The 21,537-nt window shown below is 44.3% G+C and overlaps 1 protein-coding gene across 7 annotated transcripts in view; it reads left to right on the forward strand.

Moving 5' to 3' along the window:
• Golga1 (golgin A1) overlaps nucleotides 1–21,537 on the forward strand; it is a 47,805-nt gene that overhangs the window by 24,095 nt on the left and 2,173 nt on the right. For 5 of the 7 annotated variants that reach the window (XM_028856776.2, XM_028856779.2, XM_028856782.2 and 2 more), the window contains 12 exons: nucleotides 192–317; nucleotides 2,268–2,363; nucleotides 2,704–2,799; nucleotides 3,765–3,914; nucleotides 4,675–4,770; nucleotides 16,128–16,217; nucleotides 16,995–17,097; nucleotides 17,195–17,328; nucleotides 17,646–17,789; nucleotides 19,175–19,234; nucleotides 19,705–19,875; nucleotides 20,315–20,401. In XM_028856776.2, the coding sequence (XP_028712609.1) occupies nucleotides 192–317; nucleotides 2,268–2,363; nucleotides 2,704–2,799; nucleotides 3,765–3,914; nucleotides 4,675–4,770; nucleotides 16,128–16,217; nucleotides 16,995–17,097; nucleotides 17,195–17,328; nucleotides 17,646–17,789; nucleotides 19,175–19,234; nucleotides 19,705–19,875; nucleotides 20,315–20,401 (1,353 nt within the window). The remainder of the gene's footprint in view (nucleotides 1–191; nucleotides 318–2,267; nucleotides 2,364–2,703; nucleotides 2,800–3,764; nucleotides 3,915–4,674; nucleotides 4,771–16,127; nucleotides 16,218–16,994; nucleotides 17,098–17,194; nucleotides 17,329–17,645; nucleotides 17,790–19,174; nucleotides 19,235–19,704; nucleotides 19,876–20,314; nucleotides 20,402–21,537) is intronic. The other 2 variants (XM_028856780.2, XM_028856781.2) reach the window with 2 other exon arrangements.

Raw genomic sequence — 21,537 nt, forward strand, 5'->3', positions numbered from 1 at the left:
TGTTCCTGGTTCTCATCTGGCATCTCCGCCCCATTTTTAGGAAAGCTTTCTTGGTCGCTTGTTTTTCTCTGATGTGATTGAGCACAGGATTTCAGAGAAGCATGGTGATGCAACAGGACAAGGAAGAGAGGTAGGTAAAAGGGCTTATAGTCTAAAGAAGACTTAAAGAATGACTCTGCTTTCCCCTGCAGGTCACTGCTGAAACTCAAGAGAAAGAAAAAATTATTGCACATTTGCAAGAAAAGGTTATATCCTTGGAAAAGAGACTAGAACAGAATTTATCAGGAGAAGATCATATACATGAACTCTTGAAAGAGGTAATGTCTGCTCATACTGACCAGTGTTAGAAAGGCATGGTGATGCTGGTTGTTGCATATGTTCTGAGTTTCTGATCTGGAGGATTAGATGACAGCTCTCTGCAACTAGGTATAGCTCTTTTGGGCCCCAAACTCCTGGGCTCAAGCTGTCCTTCAACCTAAATTCCTGAGTAGCTGAGACTTATAGGCACATACCATGACACCTGGCTAATGCAACTTTGGATTGACATCAAAAATAGCCTTTAGAGGGCCTGGTGTTGGTGGCAGTACATACCTTTAATCCCAGCACTCAGGAGACAGAGGCAGTCAGAACTCTGTGAGTTCAAGACCAGTTTGGTCTACAAAGGGAGTTAGTTCAAGGACAGCCAGAGCTAAACACAGAGAAACCCTGGCGGGGCTGGGCAATGTGTCCCAATTATTAGACTGCTTGCCTAGCATGTACAAAGCCCTAAATTGAGTCACCAGCACTCCACTACCCAGGTGTGGAAGTACATGTCTGTAATTTCATAATTTAGAAGGTAGAAGCAAAAGAACTGGGAAATTTAGGGTCATATTTGACTACACTGTGAGTTTGAGGGTAGCCTAGGCTACATGAGACCCTATCTCAAAATAAAAATCAACATGTTTCCTGTGTGTTTCTCAGAAAAGGGGAGAGCTTTGTTCACACAGCTACATGATGACTGGTGCCACCTAGGCTGTCTTGTCTTGCTGCACTGTTTCCTTCCCTTACTCCCCCGACCTCCACCTCTACTGTCAAGGGAAATTATCACCAATCCTCTAGGTTGAGCAAGAACTACCTTGCAGCATAGGCTTCCCTTGGCTGGGGAAGCTGTTAACAGACTGACCTTATGCCATAGTAGAGATAAACTTCTCCTCTTTGTAGCCCAGTGATTGCCTCCTCATGACAAAGTTGACAAAGCCATGAGCTGTGAGCTTATCCTAGACTCCACTGTCTGTCAGGCCAAGCTTCTCCAGCCACTGTGGTACTCCAGAGCTTCCCGAGGAGGCACTAACTGAAGGTGCATTGAAATCTCCAGGCTGGCCACCCAGCACCAGTCTCTTCTTCACCTTCATCACTCCTACAAAACTAACCTTACCAACCTGTATTTCTGATCATATCATTCCCTTGTACATCTTCTACAATTCCCTTAGACATCTACATTTAGCATAAGATGGATTCTGTTTAAGTTGGTTTCTAGAGTCAAGCATCTGTGTTTATATCTTGTGTTTAGTCATTGTGACTTAAAGCAAGTAACTTAATCTTTTTGTATTGTCTTCTCTATAAAATTAGGCTTATAGTGTGTCAAAAGTGATGAAATCAGAGTAAAAATTGAAGCATAGTAGGTATTGTTGTTCCATAATCAGCTAATATTAAAGAGTGAGTTGGAATTACTTGGGAGTTTGTTTCGAGCATATATCTCAATTCTTTTTCCCAGAAATGCTGACATCCACATGTCTAGAGTAAGACCTCATGTTTAGCCAGGATCTATAGTAAAGCTAATGCCAGGTTTTGAAAGATCTGTTTGAAAAATTTCTGCCTGCAAAGTAAAGTAAAATTTTGCAACACTAAAGAGTTCCTCATTGTCTGACCCTTTTGCTCAATGTCACAGTTTGATTTATTGACCTAAGCCCATCATCACTTTGGCTTCTGAGGAGTCTTACTATGTGGCCCAAGCTGGCCCCAAACTCAGAGATCTGCCTCCTTTTGCCTCCTGAGTGCTGAGATTAAATGCATGCACCACTGCACCCAGCTTCTAGTGTATGTTTTTGTTGTTAGTCATTCGTCCCAGCCTTTATTTGTATGTCCTTTATAATATGTGAATTCTGTCTAACTTTGCTATGGCTTTATCTATTCATGTCTCCTATGCCCAGAACAAATGTTACAGCATCAATAAATACTCATTAAATGTAGAAACAACTCCTTTCTCTTACTTATCTGTTAACTTACAGAGAACAATTGTGGAACAGAATCTAGAAGACACTAGGCAGCAACTCTTGGCTGCCAGGAGCAGCCACACCAAGGCCATTGATCTTCTGGAAACTCGGGTATGACCTCACTCCAGTATTTGCTGTGATGTGTATAACCTGGTTAGAAGTCAGTTTAGCTAGGAAGTCCTTGGTCAAAGCATCTGCATTCCAATGATGGGTTTTCAGTGGGGTTGAAGAGTTGTTTTATTTACTCTACCCCAACTGCATTTCTTAGCTCCCAGTGTGGATATTACACAGCCTTGGTTTTGGTCTGTTTGTTTGCCAGTGACTATGAAGTGGTAGTTCATTATGTTTAATGCTGTAGTTATTAATGAGTTTTCACCTGCTATAATTTTAAACCATGCATTAAACCTTCCCAGCTTCTAGTGAACAGAAGAATGTTTCTGTTTCCCCTCAGGTGAAAGATCTAGAGCAAAGCCTACAGGCCACTGAGGAGCAGCTGAGCCAGAGCAGGGATGTTGTGGCTGCCCAGGAAGCCCAGATCCAGAAGCTTGTAAGTGTTCACCATGTGCCAGGCTCCAGTGCATTCCTTCAACACCTTTGCAGGTGCCCCAGATGTGCACCTGTGCCTGCAACAGTATCTGTACTTGAACAAAGCAAGGGGTGGGAGAGTTACTCTGGAGGGTCAGTATTACCCAGAACCATGGACTAACTGGTAGTCTCCACCCAAAATCTGCTTTTGTTGATGATCCTGCCCTGTTGTGGGTCCTCAAAATTTCAAAGCTTAGCTTTCAGCAGAGCTGTGGAAAACAGGTCAAAACTATGAAATGAGCTGAGTATGGTGACACATTCCTTTAATCCCAGCATATGCAAAGCTGAGGAAGGCAGGTCTCTCTGAGTTCAAGGACAGCCTGGTCTACATGGTGAATTCTAGCTAGCCAAGCCTACATAGTGAGAGCCTCTTTTAAAAAAGGGAGGGTTAATGCATTTGGATAGTCATCATACCCTCAGTGAGCTAATAAATTGGACATAGGGAAATCAAAGCAGCCAGCATTGATTCCCTGTTTGTGGCAACCCTGGCACTGTTTGGGATGTTTTGTACTTAGTCCTTGCAGCACACCTAATAAACTGTCACCATATGTCATACTCATTCTGTAGAGATGAGCTCAGAAGTGACAAGATTCGAGTCTGTCTCGTGTATGTCCCTCTTCATTCTCCTGCCTCCCCTAAGAAAACCTCAGCCATATAGGTCCAGTGAGTAGCTGACGGAGACCTATATCTGAAGACAGGGTGGTGCTCAGCATACACCATGAACGGTGTGCTCGTGGCGTCAGGACAAATGCCAGACTTCAGTTTCCAGGGATGGCCAGACCCAGCAGCAATATGTAGAACATGCAGGTGTTTAAAGACATACCAGGGCAGCAGAGGTCAAAGAGGGTAGTTTCTGTTAGACAGTCAGAAAAGGCCCTCCTTTAAAATCTTTATGTCTTGATTAACTGTCCTCTGGTTTTCCTGCAGATCACTACAAACCAAGAGAGCAGCCTTTCTCAACAGCAGGTTCTTGCCCTGGAGCAGCATTGCAGGGAGCGCACCCATGCACTGGAGGCCCAGATTGAAGCTCTGGAACAAACACGGGTGGCCGACCAGATAGCTTCAGAGCAGGGGATGGTGAGTTCATGCAGAGCACTGTGTCATTGCAGTTGAGCAGAGTGGTGCCTCTCTCGGCTGGGAAGCCACTGGAGAAAGCAGTTCATGTCTTCCTATAAGGACTTACCTGCTTAGGTGACTGGAAATAAAAAGACTGCTTTTCACAGAGATGCACAGCAGATGGGTTTTCACAGGGACAGTCCCATCAGCTTTTCCCAGTTTTTCCTGAAATCCATATTGTTCCTCCCTAATGGCTTCTCCTTTCTATGATCCCTCCGTGTGTCCCACAGTCTTAAGCATGCTATTCTTCCTCAAGAGGACCTAGAGACTGAGCCTCACACCTGCTAGGCATGTGCTGTACCACTGAGCCAGTCTCCTGCCCCTGGAGATTTTTAGTGTTTTTCTTTCTTGTCCCCACCCTAGCGCTTACTCTTATATTTACAGTGACCTTATGGAGGCCAGAGATTGTATATCAGCTGCCTTCCTCAGTTGTTCTTTACCTTACTGTGTGAGATGGAATCTCACTGACTTAGCTAGACTAGCTGGCCAGCAAATCCCAGAGATCTAGCAGTCTCTGCCCAGCACTGGGATTGCAGGCGTGCACTACCCCTCATTATTTCCACATGGGTGCTGGGAATCTGAGCTCAGATCCTCATACCTCCCTGGGTACTTCACCAATGGAGCCATTTCCTCAGCCCAGAAAGGCCATTTCAAAAGGACTGCCTGAGAGGAAACACATCAGGTAAGACCTTTTCTTATGTGTGCTCTGCTCAATTTACAGCAACAGCTGCAGCGGGAAAATGTGGCCCTTAAAGAAAGCAAAAATGAATGTGAACGTTCTTTACAACATCACCAATTTGAACTAAAGAAACTAAAGGTATTTATCTAATAGAATCAGTTTTACAGAAGTTCCTATCTGTCACAAGTTGACTCGGACAGGTGAAATCCTACACTTAGAACAAAGAGGAAATGGAAGTTGCTCCTGCTTCAGTACTTCTGTTAGTTATCTACTCAAGTCTTCCCAGTGACCCAGAAGTAGGAAGAGTTGTGCTTCTTTTGTATGTAATGCTGTTGAAGCTCTGAGGGCAGTCAGTCCAAGTGCCATAAGTTAGAGGTTGGGCTAGTCTCCTCTATCTGTTCACGCCATTCCAAAGCCCAGCTCTTCCTCCGTGTCTTGTCAACAGCTGACTGAAAGCTATGCTTACAGAGCACTCCTCTGGCTTGTCTTTTCAAAAGGATACATAAAGAAATCCTTAACAGGATGTTTGTGTATGATAGGGACCTCGTATAGAAGTGAACAATGCTGGGTTGTTGTCTTTTCCCATCTGTGAAGTTAGTGTTTTAATCAGATCTTATTCCTACTGTTCCCTAGACAGAACTGCATGCCCACATTCTGTAGGCCCTCTAGGCTCCCTGGGCCCTTGATAATACCTTTGGGAGGTGAGTAATGGCAATATTTGTCCAGTTTGGTCCTGGTATCAAGCCTTTGCAGACCTTCTCTCTATCAACATCTATGGCTCAGGGCCTGCCCCTTGCAAGCTCCCAGTGACAGTATCCAGGGAGTTGCTTAGGCACTGTTGCAATGGTGCTGCCTCATGAAAATCACATATCTTGCGATCAGATTTTCTTTTTTCTGTTTAAACTAAGACTCAAACCCAAGGCCTTGTGAATACCAAAAATAACCACTATAATGCTAAATTATATCCATCACTTTCTATATTTTTACTTTGAGACAAAGTCTTATTAAGTTGGTTTAGGCTGGCTTTGAATTTCTCTGTAGCTCAGAGAAGCGTCCTGAACTTGCAGTCACCCTGATTCAACTTCCCAGGTACCTATGAATACAGACCTGCACCATAAAGCCCAGATTGGAGTAAGTTGTTTTGTTTTTCTGTTTTTTTTGTTTTTGTTTTTATTCCATCAGCAGATGTGTGAGTGCCCCTAATTGCCAGGCATCACAGGAGGTGCTGGGATATGTCAAGAACAAGACAGACAGCCCCTCCTCCATGGAGCATATACCTAGAAACAGTAAACTAGTTGCACATAGAGGCAAATGCTGTGAGGAAAGTGAAACCAAAGCTGTGGGAAGGACAGGAAGGAAAGGAAGGCTTCTAAGACATTTCAGCAAAAATATGAACGGTGAGGCCAGCAATGTAGGCAGTCAAGGAAAGACTCTGAGGCAGAAGAAAGCTTGTTCTGTTCAAAGAACAGCAAGAAGGCCAATGTGGCCAGAGCTGAGTGACAGGGAGAACAGGTCTGCCAGTACAGAAGACAGCAGAAATTAGGAAGTATAATGGAAAGCCATTACAGGGTTTGAGCTGAAAAGCATGGGAGAGGTTTTGTTTTGAAGGGATTTCTCTAACTATGCATAGAGAAATTTCTGTAAGGAAAGCTTTTATTTTATTTTATTTATTTATTTATTTATTTATTTTTGAAAGCTTTTAGTAAAAAGGAAAAGATGGGCCGGGCGGTGGTGGCGCACGCCTTTAATCCCAGCACTCGGGAGGCAGAGCCAGGCGGATCTCTGTGAGTTCGAGGCTAGCCTGGGCTACCAAGTGAGTTCCAGGAAAGGCGCAAAGCTACACAGAGAAACCCTGTCTCGAAAAAACCAAAAAAAAAAAAAAAAAAAAAAGGAAAAGATGGTCATGTTAGTTGAGTATATGGAAAACACATTCACATTCTGGATAAATGTTAGCCATGGAACATTTAAGACTTGCCACCAATTGCAGGGAGGAAAAGAGAGGAATGGGCATTAGAGTGACCCCTAGGTTTGGTGTATGGAACTCAGAGAGAGTTCCATGGTTTCAGCACTATTGGCATTTGATTCTTTGTTGTGAGCACCTTGCAGCAGACTTGCATTATTGGGACTCTAGGAGTATTTTGGTCTCTGTCCACTAGATGTCAGTAGCCAGCCCACTGATGACAATCAAAAATGTCTTGGGGACCAAAATTCTCCTTGCCCACAGGGTTGACATTGAGGTAACCGGGCACATAGAGATACCATTCACAGATGTTTAGGACATATCTGGTAATTTTTTAACTGAAAAGTCATGGCACAGGTTTAGGGTAAATATAAATTAGAAAAACAGAATAGCAGCTGGGCAGTGGCACACACCTTTGATCCCAATTTTTTTTTTTTTTTTTTTTTTTTTTTTTTTTTTTTTTTTTTGGTTTTTCAAGACAGGGTTTCTCTGTGTTGCTTTGCGCCTTTCCTGGACCTCACTCTGTAGTCCAGCCTGGCCTCTAACTCACAGAGATCCGCCTGCCTCTGCCACCCCAGTGCTGGGATTAAAGGCGTGCACCACCACCACCACCACCACCACCACCACCACCACACCACCACCACCCCCACCCCCCGTTGATCCCAATCTTAAGTCCAGCATGGTCTACAGAGACATTCAAGGACAGCCAGGGATACAGAGAGAAACCCTGTCTCGGGGGTTGTGGGAGAAAGGAATGAAGGAGGGGGGGGGGAATGTACTTCTGGGCCAAGAATGGTGGTACATTCCTTTAATTTCAGCCTTTGGAAGGCAGAGGCAGAGGCAGGTGGAGCTCTTTAAGCTGGAGGCTAGCCTGGTCTACATAGTGAATTCCAGGACACCCAGCATTACATACTACATAGAGGCCAGCAATGTAGGCATTCAAAAACAGAAAAGAAAAAAAGTTGGGCACAATATTGGGTACCTGTAATTTCAGCACTGGGGAGGCAGATAGATGGATCCCCAAGAGCTTGGAGACCAGCCAATCAAGCCAAAGCAGTGAGTGTCAGGTTCAATAAGAGACCCTATCTCAAAAGATAAGGTGACAGGTGGTTAAGGTCAACCTCTGGCCTACACACACACACACACACACACACACACACACAGGAACATGTGTACATACATGCACAACTTAAAAGAAAATTAAGTATGTGAGTGTCATTTTAAAAAAAAATCATTGAAACCTAAAGTTGATTTTTTTTAAAAGACTTTATTTATTATGTATACAGTGTTTTGTGTATATGCTTGCACACCAGAAAAGGGCACCAAATCTCATTAAAGATGGTTGTGAGCCACTATGTTGTTGCTGGAAATTGAACTCAGGACCTCTGAAAGAACAGCCAGTGCTCTTAACCGCTGAGCCATCTCTCCAGCCCCTGATTTTCTTTAAATTATATTTATTTGAGGGGGGCAGGGCAGGTGTAGAACTGGAGAACAAGTGGAGGAAATTGTCCTCTGGTCACAGGGCTTGATGAGGTCACTAGGCTTGATGTCAACACCATTACTTGGCTTAACCATCTTGTCAGTCCCTAAAGTTGATTCATCAAAGTCAGTAAAACTGTTAAAACTCAAAGTGAGACAGATTAAGAGAAAAAAATGTCACCAAAAAATGGCACAAATAACCAAAGTAGGGAAAGAAAACTGAAATATAAACAACTAATTCCTCGCTACTTGGGGAGTTTGAGGTCATCCTAGGCTAGAGACCCTGCCTCAACAAAAAAATAATAATAATAATAATAATAACAAAACACCCCACAATGTTATATCAATATATTTTGTAGAAGTTATATGAAATTGCTGAGCAGTAGTGGTGCACATAGTTAATCCTAGTACTTGGGAGGTGAAGGCAGAGGCAAGTGGATCTCTTGAGTTCCAGGACAGCCAGGGCTACACAAAGAAAATCTGTCTTGCAGGAGAAAGTTATATGAAATCATGTATGTAGTGGTACATGCTGTAGTCCCAGTACTCAGAGGCTGAGGCAGGGGCAGAAGCTGAAGGGCAGTCTTCACTCTGTATGCACATCCTAATTCATAGTCATCTTTTATGACAAAGGGAGCTATTGGGTAATATTAAGTGGAGGAGCTGGAACTGGATTGAGAGTTTTCCCTAGTTTATTTGGGTGAGCCCTAAAGAATCGAGAATTCTCACTGAGGCAGAGGCACAATTCCACACAAGACAGAAGGCATCATGTAACAGCAGAAACAAGTAGAGGTGTTTTGGTTTTGATTGAGACAGAGTCTCACATAGCCAAGGCTTGCCTCAAAAATCACTGGCCAAGGCTGTTTTTGAACTCCTGATCCTCCTGCCACCTAAATTCAAGTAGTGATATAGAGACACTGCTGCACTGCTGCCTTTGAAGATGGAGGAATGGGCCTGGGACTGAGGATTGCAGTTATGGAAGCTTAGAGAGGCAGAAAAAGGGCTACTAATATCTTGGTTAAGTCCTATAAGGAGGGATAGGGTGTAGGTTCAGTTGGTAGTGTTTGCTCAGTGTACACAAAGGCCTACAGACCTAGTAACATGGCCAACCATGTTAATAAGTTCAAGATTCTGTGTTAAAGCAGCTCTAGCAAACTAATATGCAGAAACCAGAAGCTCTGCTGTCTAGGGTGTCATTCCTGGCTCAGTAAATGGGTAAGAGCTAACCCAGCCATTTGAATGAGAGAGTATTCTAACCTGATGTTCTCAGCTGATTATTAGGTGTGTGGTGAAGCACATGGGCAAAGGCAGGAAAATGCTGAGCTAAAGGCCACCATTGCTACATTGTAGGACCATGTCTCAAAGCAAAATGAAAAGGGACACTTTTGTAAACATCTGTAAGAATGATAGCTTTGGGTTGACTTACAGTCAGGAAATAGAACTGATTGACTGCTGTTGGTGCTGTCAACAGTCATGCACAGGGCAACATTGGGCTTCCATTGCCACAGAAGGCCTGTGGATGCGTAATTTCCCCTCAAGGTCACTCAAAAGATGAGTCTCTTGGTGAAATCTACAATGTTGGATGACATTCATTGGCAGGGTTCAAATGAGGACAGGTATCATTTGTTTAGTATCTCTAGCCCAGAGGAGTTAGTCCTTGAAGGAAAGATACCAAACTTGTTTCACACTTAGCTGGTTTGATTTAGCAAGCCACACAGTTAAAAACAAGAATCTTACACATTTGGGGGATATCATCCATATTTTAGAAGAAGCAATAGTATAGCAGGCTAGTGAATAAGATCAGTGATCCAGCCACAGAAACAAGACCTTGGGTCATAAAGACAATTTGTGATACATTATGATGCAATAAAAGACTTTTATTGAAAGAACAAAGATACCACAAAGGTGGCAACTACAAGGGCATCTTCAACCCTCAGAGGAGGAGTAAAGTAAGGAAGTTATAACTATTAAATTTAGATAAAGGAAGTGCTTGTGTACATCTGCCACACAGACCTCAGACGGAGTGCTGGTGTATGTGGGAAGGAGGCAGTGGAAGGCCTGGGTGACAAGTGCTAGGAAAACTGCAAGGTTGATGCAGCTGCTAGTTCAGGAAAAAAATTACTGTTGACAGTGCAAAAGGATGTATATGAGGACCAAGAAGACCCCAGGAAGAAGCAGCCTTGTAGGTGGACTTTTCTGTCCTGCCTGCCTCTCCAAAATGACAACATACAGAGACTTCTAACTAATTATGAAAGCTCGACCAATAGCTTAGGCTTGTTTCTAGGTAGCTCTTATAATTTAAATCAATCCATTTTTGTTAATTTATGTGCTGCCCTGAGGTGCATTACTTGTTACCTCATCTCCTACACGTCCTGCTTCCTCTGCATCTGGCTGGCAACTCTCAGTTTCTCCACCCTTCTTCCCAGCATCCTCTCTGCCCTGAAAATCCTGAGTAACTGTTAGTGGTTCAGCTTTTTATTAAACCACTCCAAGTGACAAATCTTCACAAAAGTGAAGTGTAAAGATTATTCCCCAACATTTTCCCCTTTCTGTCTATATAAAAAGGAAAAGTTTTGGGCTGAAGAGATGGCTCAGAGGTTAAGAGCACTGCTTGTTCTTCCAAAGGTCCTGAGTTCAATTCCCAGCAACCACATGGTGGCTCACAACCATCTGTAGTGAGATCTGGTGCCCTCTATTGGCCTGCAGGGGTGTGTGCAGACAGAACACTGTATACATAATAAATAAATAAATCTAAAAAAAAAAAAAAAGAAAAAAAAAAAGAAAACCAGGAACTGGCTGGTTAAGGTTTAAAAAAAAAGGAAAAAAAAAGAAAAAAAAAAAAGGAAAAGTTTTAATTCTAACATAATGAAACTATAAACAATAACAATTATCAGGTAAGCATTACATTTACCATGTTCAGTCCATTTATATTTGGCATATTTGGAGAAAATACTCCATTATTTATTCTATCTTGATGAGTTCAAAGCTCTGCACTTCATTTACCTTCTATTATAACTAAGGAAAACTATACCTATGACTGTCTAGTCTTCAACTCCATCAAAAACCCTAGAAGTTGCCTGCTCTGCACTTCCTCAGTAAACAGGAAGTGCAGAGCAGGCAACTTTCAAAACTAAAAGAAACAACAGAAACAGCTGGCTGCCTGGACAGTCACCCAAGATTCCTCTGCAACATTGGGGCATCCATCTTCGACCTACAGGCTTAGAATATCTGATAGACTTTTCTATGAAGCAGGAATATTTGAAGGACTGTCCTACTCTGTCTTGGCAAAGTTTGGCAGTCCTTTCTTTTGTGTCCTGCTTGTCCAGTTTGGACAACACACTGTCAGCAGTCGAGGCAAGGGCATTTTCTTCCCCAAATGGCTAGCTTTTGCCATAAAGAAAGAAAACTCCATATAGAGGTTCTTTGATGCCCATCCTTTTTTTAAGTAGATTGGTGCTACCAGGAGCAGACATGTCTCATTGTCAAGAAAAGCCTCATGTTATGAAAACATTTAAATGCTATAATCTGTGGTCTTTGAAGTGTTTGAAGATCTCCTATCTAAAATATATCTCTGTATGACCTTGAGAATATATCTAATATGACTATAAGTTTGATAGTTATAGATGACTATTAACCTATATTTATTATCCTAAATAGCTTTCAGAGACTAAAACTTTATATAACATTTTTAAATGAGCTGCATAGATAAAATACCTTAAACAAGAATAGAAACAAGCTGGGCGGTGGTGGCGCACGCCTTTAATCCCAGCACTTTTGGGAGGCAGAGGCAGGTGGATCTCTGTGAGTTCGAGGCCAGCCTGGGCTACCAAGTGAGTTACAGGAAAGGCGCAAAGCTACACAGAGAAACCCTGTCTCGAAAAAAAAAAAAAAAAAATAGAAACAAATATATAGTATAACAAAAATAGCCCTAAATTTGTATCAATATACAAAAATTCATACCAATGTAAAATATTTAAGACAAGTCGTTATTTAAAAGTAGACTCAACAATCCACCCTTTTATTTCATCCTTTTTATACTAGATCCCCCTATTTTTTCCTTCAGAAAGAGATCCTTGAATCTAACTCCCTTGATTAGCTTCTTTTCCTATGACCAATAACAACTCTTAACCAACCCCCCCTAAATGATGACAAACATCTGTAACCCACTGAATGACCAAAAGCCATCCATTCCACCTCTTGGGATTGTGAGCATTGTGTTCTCTGGATTGCTTACTGTTGTCTGAGGATGCTGGCATCTTTAAGAGACCCTGGGAAAATTGGGATAGTGGTCAAGTCCTAGGAGAGGTAGCTGTATCATTTGTTGTCCAGTCTCTGTGCAATGGGAAAGTGCAAGGCTGATCTGAAGCCCTGGCTTTTGGAGTAGTCTGTGAGGCTGGACTGTCTCAACCATCAGTCTTCAAGCTGTTCTGGATGCAGAACTCTGAGGAAACTGCAACAGAGGCTTTCTGAGATACTGGATCACCTGGACCACTCGTTTTCACTGGTGTCTGGTCCCCTTGTTCCTCTTCTTTGATTTTTATTTCATGTGTTTTGGTGTTTTGCCTGCTTGTTTATCTGTGTGAGAATATCAGATCTCCTAGAACTGAAGTCACAGATAGTTGTGAGCTGCCATGTGGATATTGGGAATTAAACTGCAGAGCCATCTCTCCAAGCCTTTCTCTCTTCCTGTCTTCGTATGTTTCTAAAGGACTGTCATTTAATATATATAAATGTTTAGGGTTTTCTGGTGCTGTATTATTATTTTAAAAACAGGCTCCCTCTACATTCCCATCTGGAACTTGCAGAGATCTGCCTGCTTCTGCCTCCCTGGTGCTGAGATTAAAGGTGTTCATCACCACACCCAACTTATTTTTATTTTTTAAAACAAGCTATTCCCTGAACATCTTCCCCACAAAACCAGGCTCAACCCCAGGTGCATAGCTGCCTTGTGTGGGAAGCCTAACAGCTCCTGAAAGATATAAAACCATGTTTTATATCTTACATCTTTGGCAGGCTGGAGTATCAACTTGGAGTCCAATAGTTGGATGCTCTCGGGGCTCTGAGGCACTTCAGAGTTATATTTACCTGGCCATGTATGCCAGTGTAATCCCTCATCATAAATCTGTTGTACATGCTTGCACATATGAATGCAAATGTGTGAGCTTATGCGTGTGTGTGTGTGTGTGTGTGTGTGTGTGTGTGTGTGTGTGTGTGTGTGTTGCTACAGTTGCTATTTAGTTGGTATTTGGTTATTTAGTTGTCTGGTGGTACTTGGCCTAAAACGTAGAGTCTCCCTCATGATAGTTGAGTGCTTTACTATAGAGCAGCCCCCAGCCTTGTTTGTTTGCCTCTTTGAGATAGGGTGTCTCCATGTAGCTTAGGCTGGCCTGGAACTTGGAATTCTCTGCCTCAAACTCTCAGACACTAAGATTGCAGGTCTGTGCTACCACATCTGGCCCATGTTCTCTTTTTAAAATGGAAGTTGTAACCTCTGACCTCAAGAAGACTATTTAGAGGATCAGACATGACTACAGATGAAAAGTGCCAAAGAGCCGGGCGGTGGTGGCGCACGCCTTTAATCCCAGCACTCAGGAGGCAGAGCCAGGCGGATCTCTGTGAGTTCGAGGCCAGCCTGGTCTACAGAGCGAGTTCCAGGACAAGCTCCAAAGCTACACAGAAAAACTCTGTTTCAAAAAACTGGGGGGGGGGGGGAGGTCTCTAGCATGAGTTTCCTTTGTGACCCAGCCTGTCTTCCTGTCTTCTCAGACATGTTGAGACCATCTGCCTTTCTAGACACTGGTAGTTACAAGCATCTCTCCTAAGATTCCCTAAAAAACATTCCTTAGTAGGCAAAGCATTCTTACCAAGCCAGAATCTCTAGCTCCTTCCCCTGTGCCAACAGAGCCCCATCCTAAACCTACATTTGGTAGTAGTAGATGATCAGAGAACCTTGGCAAGGAGTCTTGTACAGTGTATTTCAAGGTCTCATCTTTAGCCTCTCAAATTCAGGTACTAGTTGTCCTTGTCCGCCAGAGCTAGACTCACTGTGAAGACAATTGTGATTACTCAATTAAGGTCCAGCATACCATGGTCCTTCAGCTGACCCACGGAGAGTTGGAAAGAACAGTCAGGTTCTCACAGACACAGAGAAACTGATTGTCTTCTTTCTCCCTCAGTAGACAGTTTCCTGTATGTGAGGACAGACATACCTCAGCTCTGATCTTGGAACATTTTCAGGTTTCAGGAGGCCTTCTTCAACTTAGTTTCAGAGTATAAAGAAGTGTCCTTATACAAAAGACTGTAGTTGGCCGGGTGGTGGTGGTGCACACCTTTATTCCCAGCACTCAGGAGGCAGAGGCAATGGATCTATGAGTTCAAGGCCAGCCTGATCTACAGAGCTAGTTCCACGACAGCTAAGGCTGTTGCACAGAGAAACCTCATCTTGAAAAAACAAAAAAAAATTTTAAAAGAATATGGTTGTTCATCTCAGTGACAAAACTACCTGATAGCTGAATTTGGTTAAGGGGAAGAGATGCTAGTATAGGTCAGACTTGAATCATTTGCCACAAAATTAGGGCATCATTATTGACAGCCTAATCCTTCCCTATAGAGTCTCAAGGTGGGAATGGGAGACAGAAATAAGATGCTTACACAGAAAGAGCAGGGGGGTTTTAAGTAGACAGAAACAGCAGATGTTACTTTATGTTCTCCCCTGGGTATTTTTCTGACCATGGTCAAGACCCAAGAGCTTGTATTTCACACTGTGATTCTTAACGAGCATGAACATACTGTCAGAGGAGAACAGTGGTGACTAACAGTCCTGTGCTGCAAAAGCCCTGCCAGTCAGCTAGAGGACTGATGTGCTTGCTCTCATTGAAGATACTTTAGGAAGGAGAGGATGGCACCCAGAGTCCCTGGACTTGGATCCAGCTGGCTATGGCTCTCAATCTGGTCCTGCCACCTGCTAGTTCTGAAACCTGAGGCAAATCCCCAAACCTCTTGGAGCCTGTTTTCTCTCTTAGAAAATGGGCTCATACACCAGGCGGTGCTGGCACACGCCTTTAATCCCAGCACTTGGGAAGCAGAAGCAGGCAGATCTCTGTGAGTTCAAGGCCAGCCTGGTCTACAGCCAAAGCCACACAGAGAAACCCTATCTTGGGGAAAAAAAAGAAAAGGGAGGGAGGGAGGGAGGGAGGGAGGGAGGGAGGGAGGGGGATAGAGAGAGAGAAAGAGAGAGAGAGAGAGAGAGAGAGAGAGAGAGAAAAGAAAGAGAAAGAAAGAGAGAAAGAAAGAAAGAAAGAAAGAAAGAAAGAAAGAAAGAAAGAAAGAAAGAAAGAGAGAGAGAGAGAGAGAGAGAGAGAGAGAAAGAAAGAGAGAGAGAAAGAAAATGGGTTCATGATCTGGTGATTAAGGCTAAGCAGATAAAGGCCTTGCTACTAAGCCTTCTGGCCTCCACAGGTACACAGTGGCATGCCCACCCACATGCATACACACACAATGAATAAATATAATTTTAAAATTTTAACAGTATTATGGGGACTAGAGAGGTGGCTCAGCAGTTAAGAGAACTTCCAGCTCTTTCAGAGGACCTGAGTTCAATTTCTACTGCTCAAGTTAGCCAGTTCATAATAGCTCCAAGGTATCCAAGGCCCCCTTTGGCCTCTGCAGGTATCCATACGCACATGATATACACTCACACTTGCACACACATAAGTAATAAAAATAAGTCTTTTAAAAGGGCTTTTGTGGATGAGAGTGAGCTCTTATAATGCTCAGCAGCTGCTTCATTCCGTTTCCTATGACCAGGTTGTGCCTGTGAGCCTTCTTGTTTTGTGTGGATTTCTTAGACCAGTTCTGGTTACTAGATGGTCAGCTCCTAGGACCATTGGCCCTCGTTGATGTGCCCATTCATGAGAGCAGAATCGGTGTCCAACAAGGCAGTCAGCAGAGGACCCTGCAAAGTGGGGGGCCCCTCTGTTGGGCTAGAGGTGAAGGACAAAGATAAGAAAATATAGACTGTTTTGGGACTTAGTCACATGCCTGTTTTTTTTAATTCTAGGATGAATGGAGCCAAAGAGAAATTGTGAGTGTGGCTATGGCTCAAGCCCTGGAGGAGGTGCGGAAACAGAGGGAAGAGTTCCAACAACAGGTATGCCCCTAGCTGGCTACTAAAGTGTGTTCCCCTGCAGTCTTAAGAGCACTGTGCCTCCCGCTGGGGGCCATCAGAGAGGCCCCACACACCCAGGGTAGGCATGTCAAGGGTCTCAGGCAACATAGTCAATTGGGAGATGCCCTAAGACCTGTAGGATTCTAGGAGAAACTATTACCAAGAAACCTTACCCCAGGTAATGCCCCTTCCTAACTTTTCATGGCTAGTTACTCAGTTGTAAAATATTGATTAGAGAAAAGTCCTTTGGTAGGGATCTAACGGTCTTAATTCTGTGAAGTGGTACATCACCATCTGCTACCCACAAAAGGTGAGTTCCTAGCCAGAAGTATAGGGAAAACCATATGTGGGGACAGACAGAGCACCTAGCTCTAGTCTTGCTGGCTAGAGGCCTCTAATGAGTTCTTGACCAATCTGAAGGCTAGTCACCTCTGAAAAGAACCTAGGGTAATCATACCTGGTACATTCTGACACCAGAATGATGTGATGCAAAAGGGTGGTGCAGCATGCTCAGGAAAGGATGTACTGAGAGGCTGACCAAAGCTTCCACACTCTAGCTTGGCCCAGCATAGGCAATAGGGCAAAGGAGGGGAAGCACCCTGTGCAGGGCATTTAAGCAGAATGGATCCAATTGCCATAGGTTTGTTCTAGGCTACGGATGTCATGGAGGGCTCCCCACCACTGCCCCCAATTGGAAATTGGAGTCCCTGTGGGAGAGGGGATTTTGTCAGCCCCTCTCATGCTAAGTTTTCTGCTAAGGCTGCCCAGCTGACAGCCATCATAGAAGAGAAAAATCGGAGCCTGTGTGAAAAGGACAAAGTGCTTCTCCAGAAGGAACAGGAACTTCGCCAGCTGGAGAAAGGTGAGTCTACCCATGACCAGCAAGGGTATCACTAGTGAGCCAGCCTATCACAAAGCAGTGTACAGTTACTGGCTCACACTATACTCTACCACCCTAGATCACGATTCTGCCCTGCTGCAGATGCACCAACTGCAGAGTGAAGTGGAGGCTTTAAGGAGCTGCAGAGCCCAGGAGGCAGTGCAGACTGCAAGAGGAGAGGACCCCCTGCAGCTGCAGGGCCAGGAGCCACTTGTGAGTGCTATCCCTAGACTAGAGGTTAGGGTAGAGTGCCTGCTCTGCACCTTTAGGGTCCTGTCTTTATGGTAAAGGTGCTCAGCTGTCTAGGAGGCTTGAGGCTATGGGGCCATCTGTGTGGCAGCACCTGTTAGTGTGCCAGTTGATTGCCTCTAGTTGGCCTGGCGACCACTGAATAAAATTTTCTTATGTCTGACCTTAGTTCCAACTAGCTGCTTGCTGCAGCATGCCAAACAACACGTATGCAGTGATTTGGCACTTCTTCCACACAGACCTGCATCTCAACTCCTGCCTTTTGTCTTGTTGCCACATAGGTCGTCGCAAAAGCCATGCAGGATTCTGAGTATGAGCTTCAGGTTGCAGAAGGAACTCCAAATGGTGAGGTTGAGGCCATGGATCTAGAGCAGCTACAGAAAGAAAAGCAGGACTTAGAGCAGCAACTTACAGAGAAAAATAAGGTGAGGACACCCTGCACCTGGCTAGCTATGGGTCTGCTCTAGCCCAGCTCTCAGGCCTGAGGCCCTGCTGTTCCTCCTCACTGTCGTTATCCCTTCCAACAAGTCTGCCATCTCTCCTTAAGAGGTTGGTGCTGGCTTTCCGATGGCTGTTGGTCTCACTCCTCTGTCCTACTATGTCTACATCTCTCAGTGCGAATTGAAATCCTTGCTGAGTGTAGTGATGCACAGCTGTAACCCTGCACTCTGGAGACAGATGCAGAAGGGCAAGAAGAAAAGGCCAGCCTGGGCCATGTGAAGCTTTTTTTAGAGACTGGTCTCACCATGTAGCTATTTGTTTGTTTGTTTGTTTGTTTGTTTGTTTTTCAAGATAGGGTTAGGGTTTCTCTGTGTAACAGCTCTGACTGTATTGGAACTCACAGAGATCCGCCTACCTCTGCCTCCTGAGTGCTGGGATTATAGCTGTGTGCTACCACCACCCATTGTACATACACAAAGTTTTTTAAAAAATCTTTAAAACATTTTCCTTTTTTTATTTTTGTTTTTGTTTTTGTTTGTTTGTTTTGAGACAGAGATTATCTGTGTAGCCCTCGCTGCCCTGGCACTCATTCTGTAGATCAGGCTGGTCTCAAACTCACAGAGATCCACCTGCCTCTGTCTCCCAAGTAGCTGGGCAGTGGTGGCGCATGCCTTTAAATTAATCACAGCACTCAGAAGGCAGAGGCAGGTGGATTTCTGAGTTTGAGGCCATCCTGGTCTACAGAGTTCCAGGACAGCCAGAGCTACACAGAGAAACCTTGTCTCAAAAAAAGAAAATCAAAATAAAAAAAAAAAAATTAAAAAATAAAACAAAACAGTGTTGGTAGATTATACAGAAAAACTTCATGACCTTTTACACTATCTTGAATTACACTGCAGAGTATCAGTTCAGAGTGATAACTGTGAGATCCAAACCAAAAGAAAAGAAAAGAAAAATTAATCTGAGGGGCTGGATAGATGGCTCAATGGTTAAGAGCACTGCTGGTAGAGAACCTGGGTTCAGTTCTCAGCATCAACATGGCAGCTCTAGTCCCAAGATCTGACACATCAGAAAGCAAAACACCCATACTTTTAAAAAATGGAATATATTCTACAGAGCCACTCACAGGAGCACTCTCCAAGTGTATGGGCACTGCCAGCAGGCTTGAGGGACTACATACAAGGTTGGGTAGGCAGTGTTCTATTGAAAGAACATGATGATACTCTGGCCCCTCTGGATCCTGGGAAGGCAAAGGGTGGAGCAGCAGCAAGGAAGCCCAAGGAGTCACTGAGAATGAGCCTACAGGAGGGCCTCTTAAGGCCTTCTAACACGGCACTGACAGCTGGCTTTGGGGTGGGGATTACCTCAGATTATGAAGCAGATGCAACAGAGGATGCTGGAACTTAAGAAGACTCTACAGAAGGAGCTGGTGAGTGCCCACTTGTGCCCTCCATGCACTCAGTCCCACATCTTCCCACTCAAATGCCCTCCCTGATTTTCTGGTCCTCTTGGAGTCCTTGGCTGCCTGGGGTGCTCTCTTAGTTGATTGCAGAGGGTTCTCTGAGAGGTTGGATGTGGGCTGGTGGGAGAAGAGTCTTGAGAAGTGTTCTTGTGACCATGCAACCTTGGGCATGAGGTCTGAGTCTGCCTTCTCCATGCCTGCATGCATTCTCACATAGATAGAAAAACATGACCTAGTTCCCTCCTCTCAGCCACTGACCCCAAGAGAAGAGCTAAGCCTTCCTCAGGTTCAGGCACTTCCCTAGTCAAGGGTCCTTTTGCCCAATGATGTACAGTTAGTTAGTCAAGAGCTGGTCACAGCTGGGTCTGGTGAACCTTCCTGTGATCCTAGACCTAGCTGGAGGACTTTGACATGGCACATTTCCCATTGCTTTTCAGAAAATCAGGCCTGACAGTGAGCTTTTTGAGGTCCGGGAGAAGACAGGTCCTGAGATACCAAATATGGCCCCTTCTGTCACCAATAATGCTGACCTGACTGACGCCCGAGAGATCAATTTTGAATACCTTAAACATGTTGTTTTAAAATTCATGTCCTGTCGAGAATCTGAGGTAAAGACTTGCAGCTGCTTTTTTGGGTGTTGGGCTCGTAGAGTCTATCCTGCATGGCTTCCCTCAGTCTCCTTCTACCTACTTCCCCTCATCCCTCAGTGCTGACCTGCTAAGCAGACTGTAATGGGAAGTGGCTCCTGGGGAGATGTGGGTTCCCCTCTGAATTCTAGCTTTAATGCTGCTGAAGCTAAAGACCTAGAAACAGTCTGTCCAGCATGAAGAGCAGAGTAGCTATTGAGAATGTTCTCTTGGCTCTCAGTCCCCAAAGTGAGAGATGACTCAAAAAGCTGGAATTGCACCCACTACCTCATCCTTGTGACCCAAGGCAAACAGGAAGTGCTACCATTTAACCCCTTAACTGCCTACCTACCACCACCACCCCCCACCACCCCACCCCCCCACCCCTTGCCTATGGCAGTAAAAGTGGGTTTTGTTTCAGGCTTTTCATCTCATAAAAGCAGTGTCAGTGCTGTTAAACTTCTCACAAGAAGAAGAGAACATGCTCAAAGAAACTCTGGAATATAAGGTAAGCTTCCCTAGTCTGCTATTTCCACAGCTGCACAGGATTGTCAGTTACCCAGGCACTGGCCTCCAGACCAGCTCCTGAGGCAGGTGACCAGCCACAGCTGTACCTCAGCTTATTTGCTTTTTGCTTTTGGTTTTTCAAGACTGTTTCTCTGTGTAGCCCTGGCTGTCCTGCAACTTGCTCTAGCCTTGAACTCAGAAATCCGCCTGCCTCTGCCTCCTGAGTGCTGGGATTAAAGGTTTGTGCCACCACCGCCCGGCAACTTACTTGCTTTTGTAAGATGAGATTGACCAGGCAGTTCAAAGAACAGTCTTTAATTTCTAGTTTATGTGTGAGTGTTCTGCATGTGCACCTGCACACTAGAAGAGGGCATCATATCGTATATAGATGGCTATGAGCCACCATATGGTTGCTGGGGATTGAACTCAGGACCACTGGAAGAGCAGCAAGTTCTCTTAACCGCTGAGCCATCTCTCCAGCTCCTAAAGAACATTCTTTAGCCCAATGTTCTGTTCTTTGTCACCACTAGATGCCAGACTTTGTTCATCATAGCATTTTCTTTTTTTTTTGTTGGGTTTTTTTTTTTGTTTGTTTTTCGAGACAGGGTTTCTCTGTGTAAGTTTTGCGCCTGTCCTGGATCTCACTCTGTAGACGAGTTTGGCCTCGATCTCAAAGAGATCCGCCTGCCTCTGCCTCCTGAGTGCTGGGATTAAAGGCGTGCACCACCACTGCCCAGCAAACCTGGAAATATTCTTTTTTTTTTTTTTTTTTTTTTTTTTGGTTTTTCAAGACAGGGTTTCTCTGTGTAGCTTTGCACCTTTCCTGGAACTCACTCTGTAGCCCAGGTTGGCCTCGAATTCACAGAGATCCACCTGCCTCTGCCCATCACAGCATTTTCATTGATGGCACTTCTCTATTGCTCCATTTCTGGCCTGGCACCTATATTTAACATTGTTTTTTTTTCCCCCCTGGGCTGGGGTTATAGCTCAGTGGTAAAGTGCTTGCCTAGTACATGCAAAGTCTCAGATTCAGTCACCAGCACAGCAAACCCCATGAAATTGCTAAGGCATCTGCATAAATGCTGTAATAGAATGGGAGAAACCCACCTCCAGTTCCACTCTCTTGTCATCAGTCCA

The sequence above is a fragment of the Peromyscus leucopus genome, chromosome 4, assembly GCF_004664715.2.
Source record: "Peromyscus leucopus breed LL Stock chromosome 4, UCI_PerLeu_2.1, whole genome shotgun sequence".
Lineage (NCBI taxonomy): Eukaryota > Metazoa > Chordata > Mammalia > Rodentia > Cricetidae > Peromyscus > Peromyscus leucopus.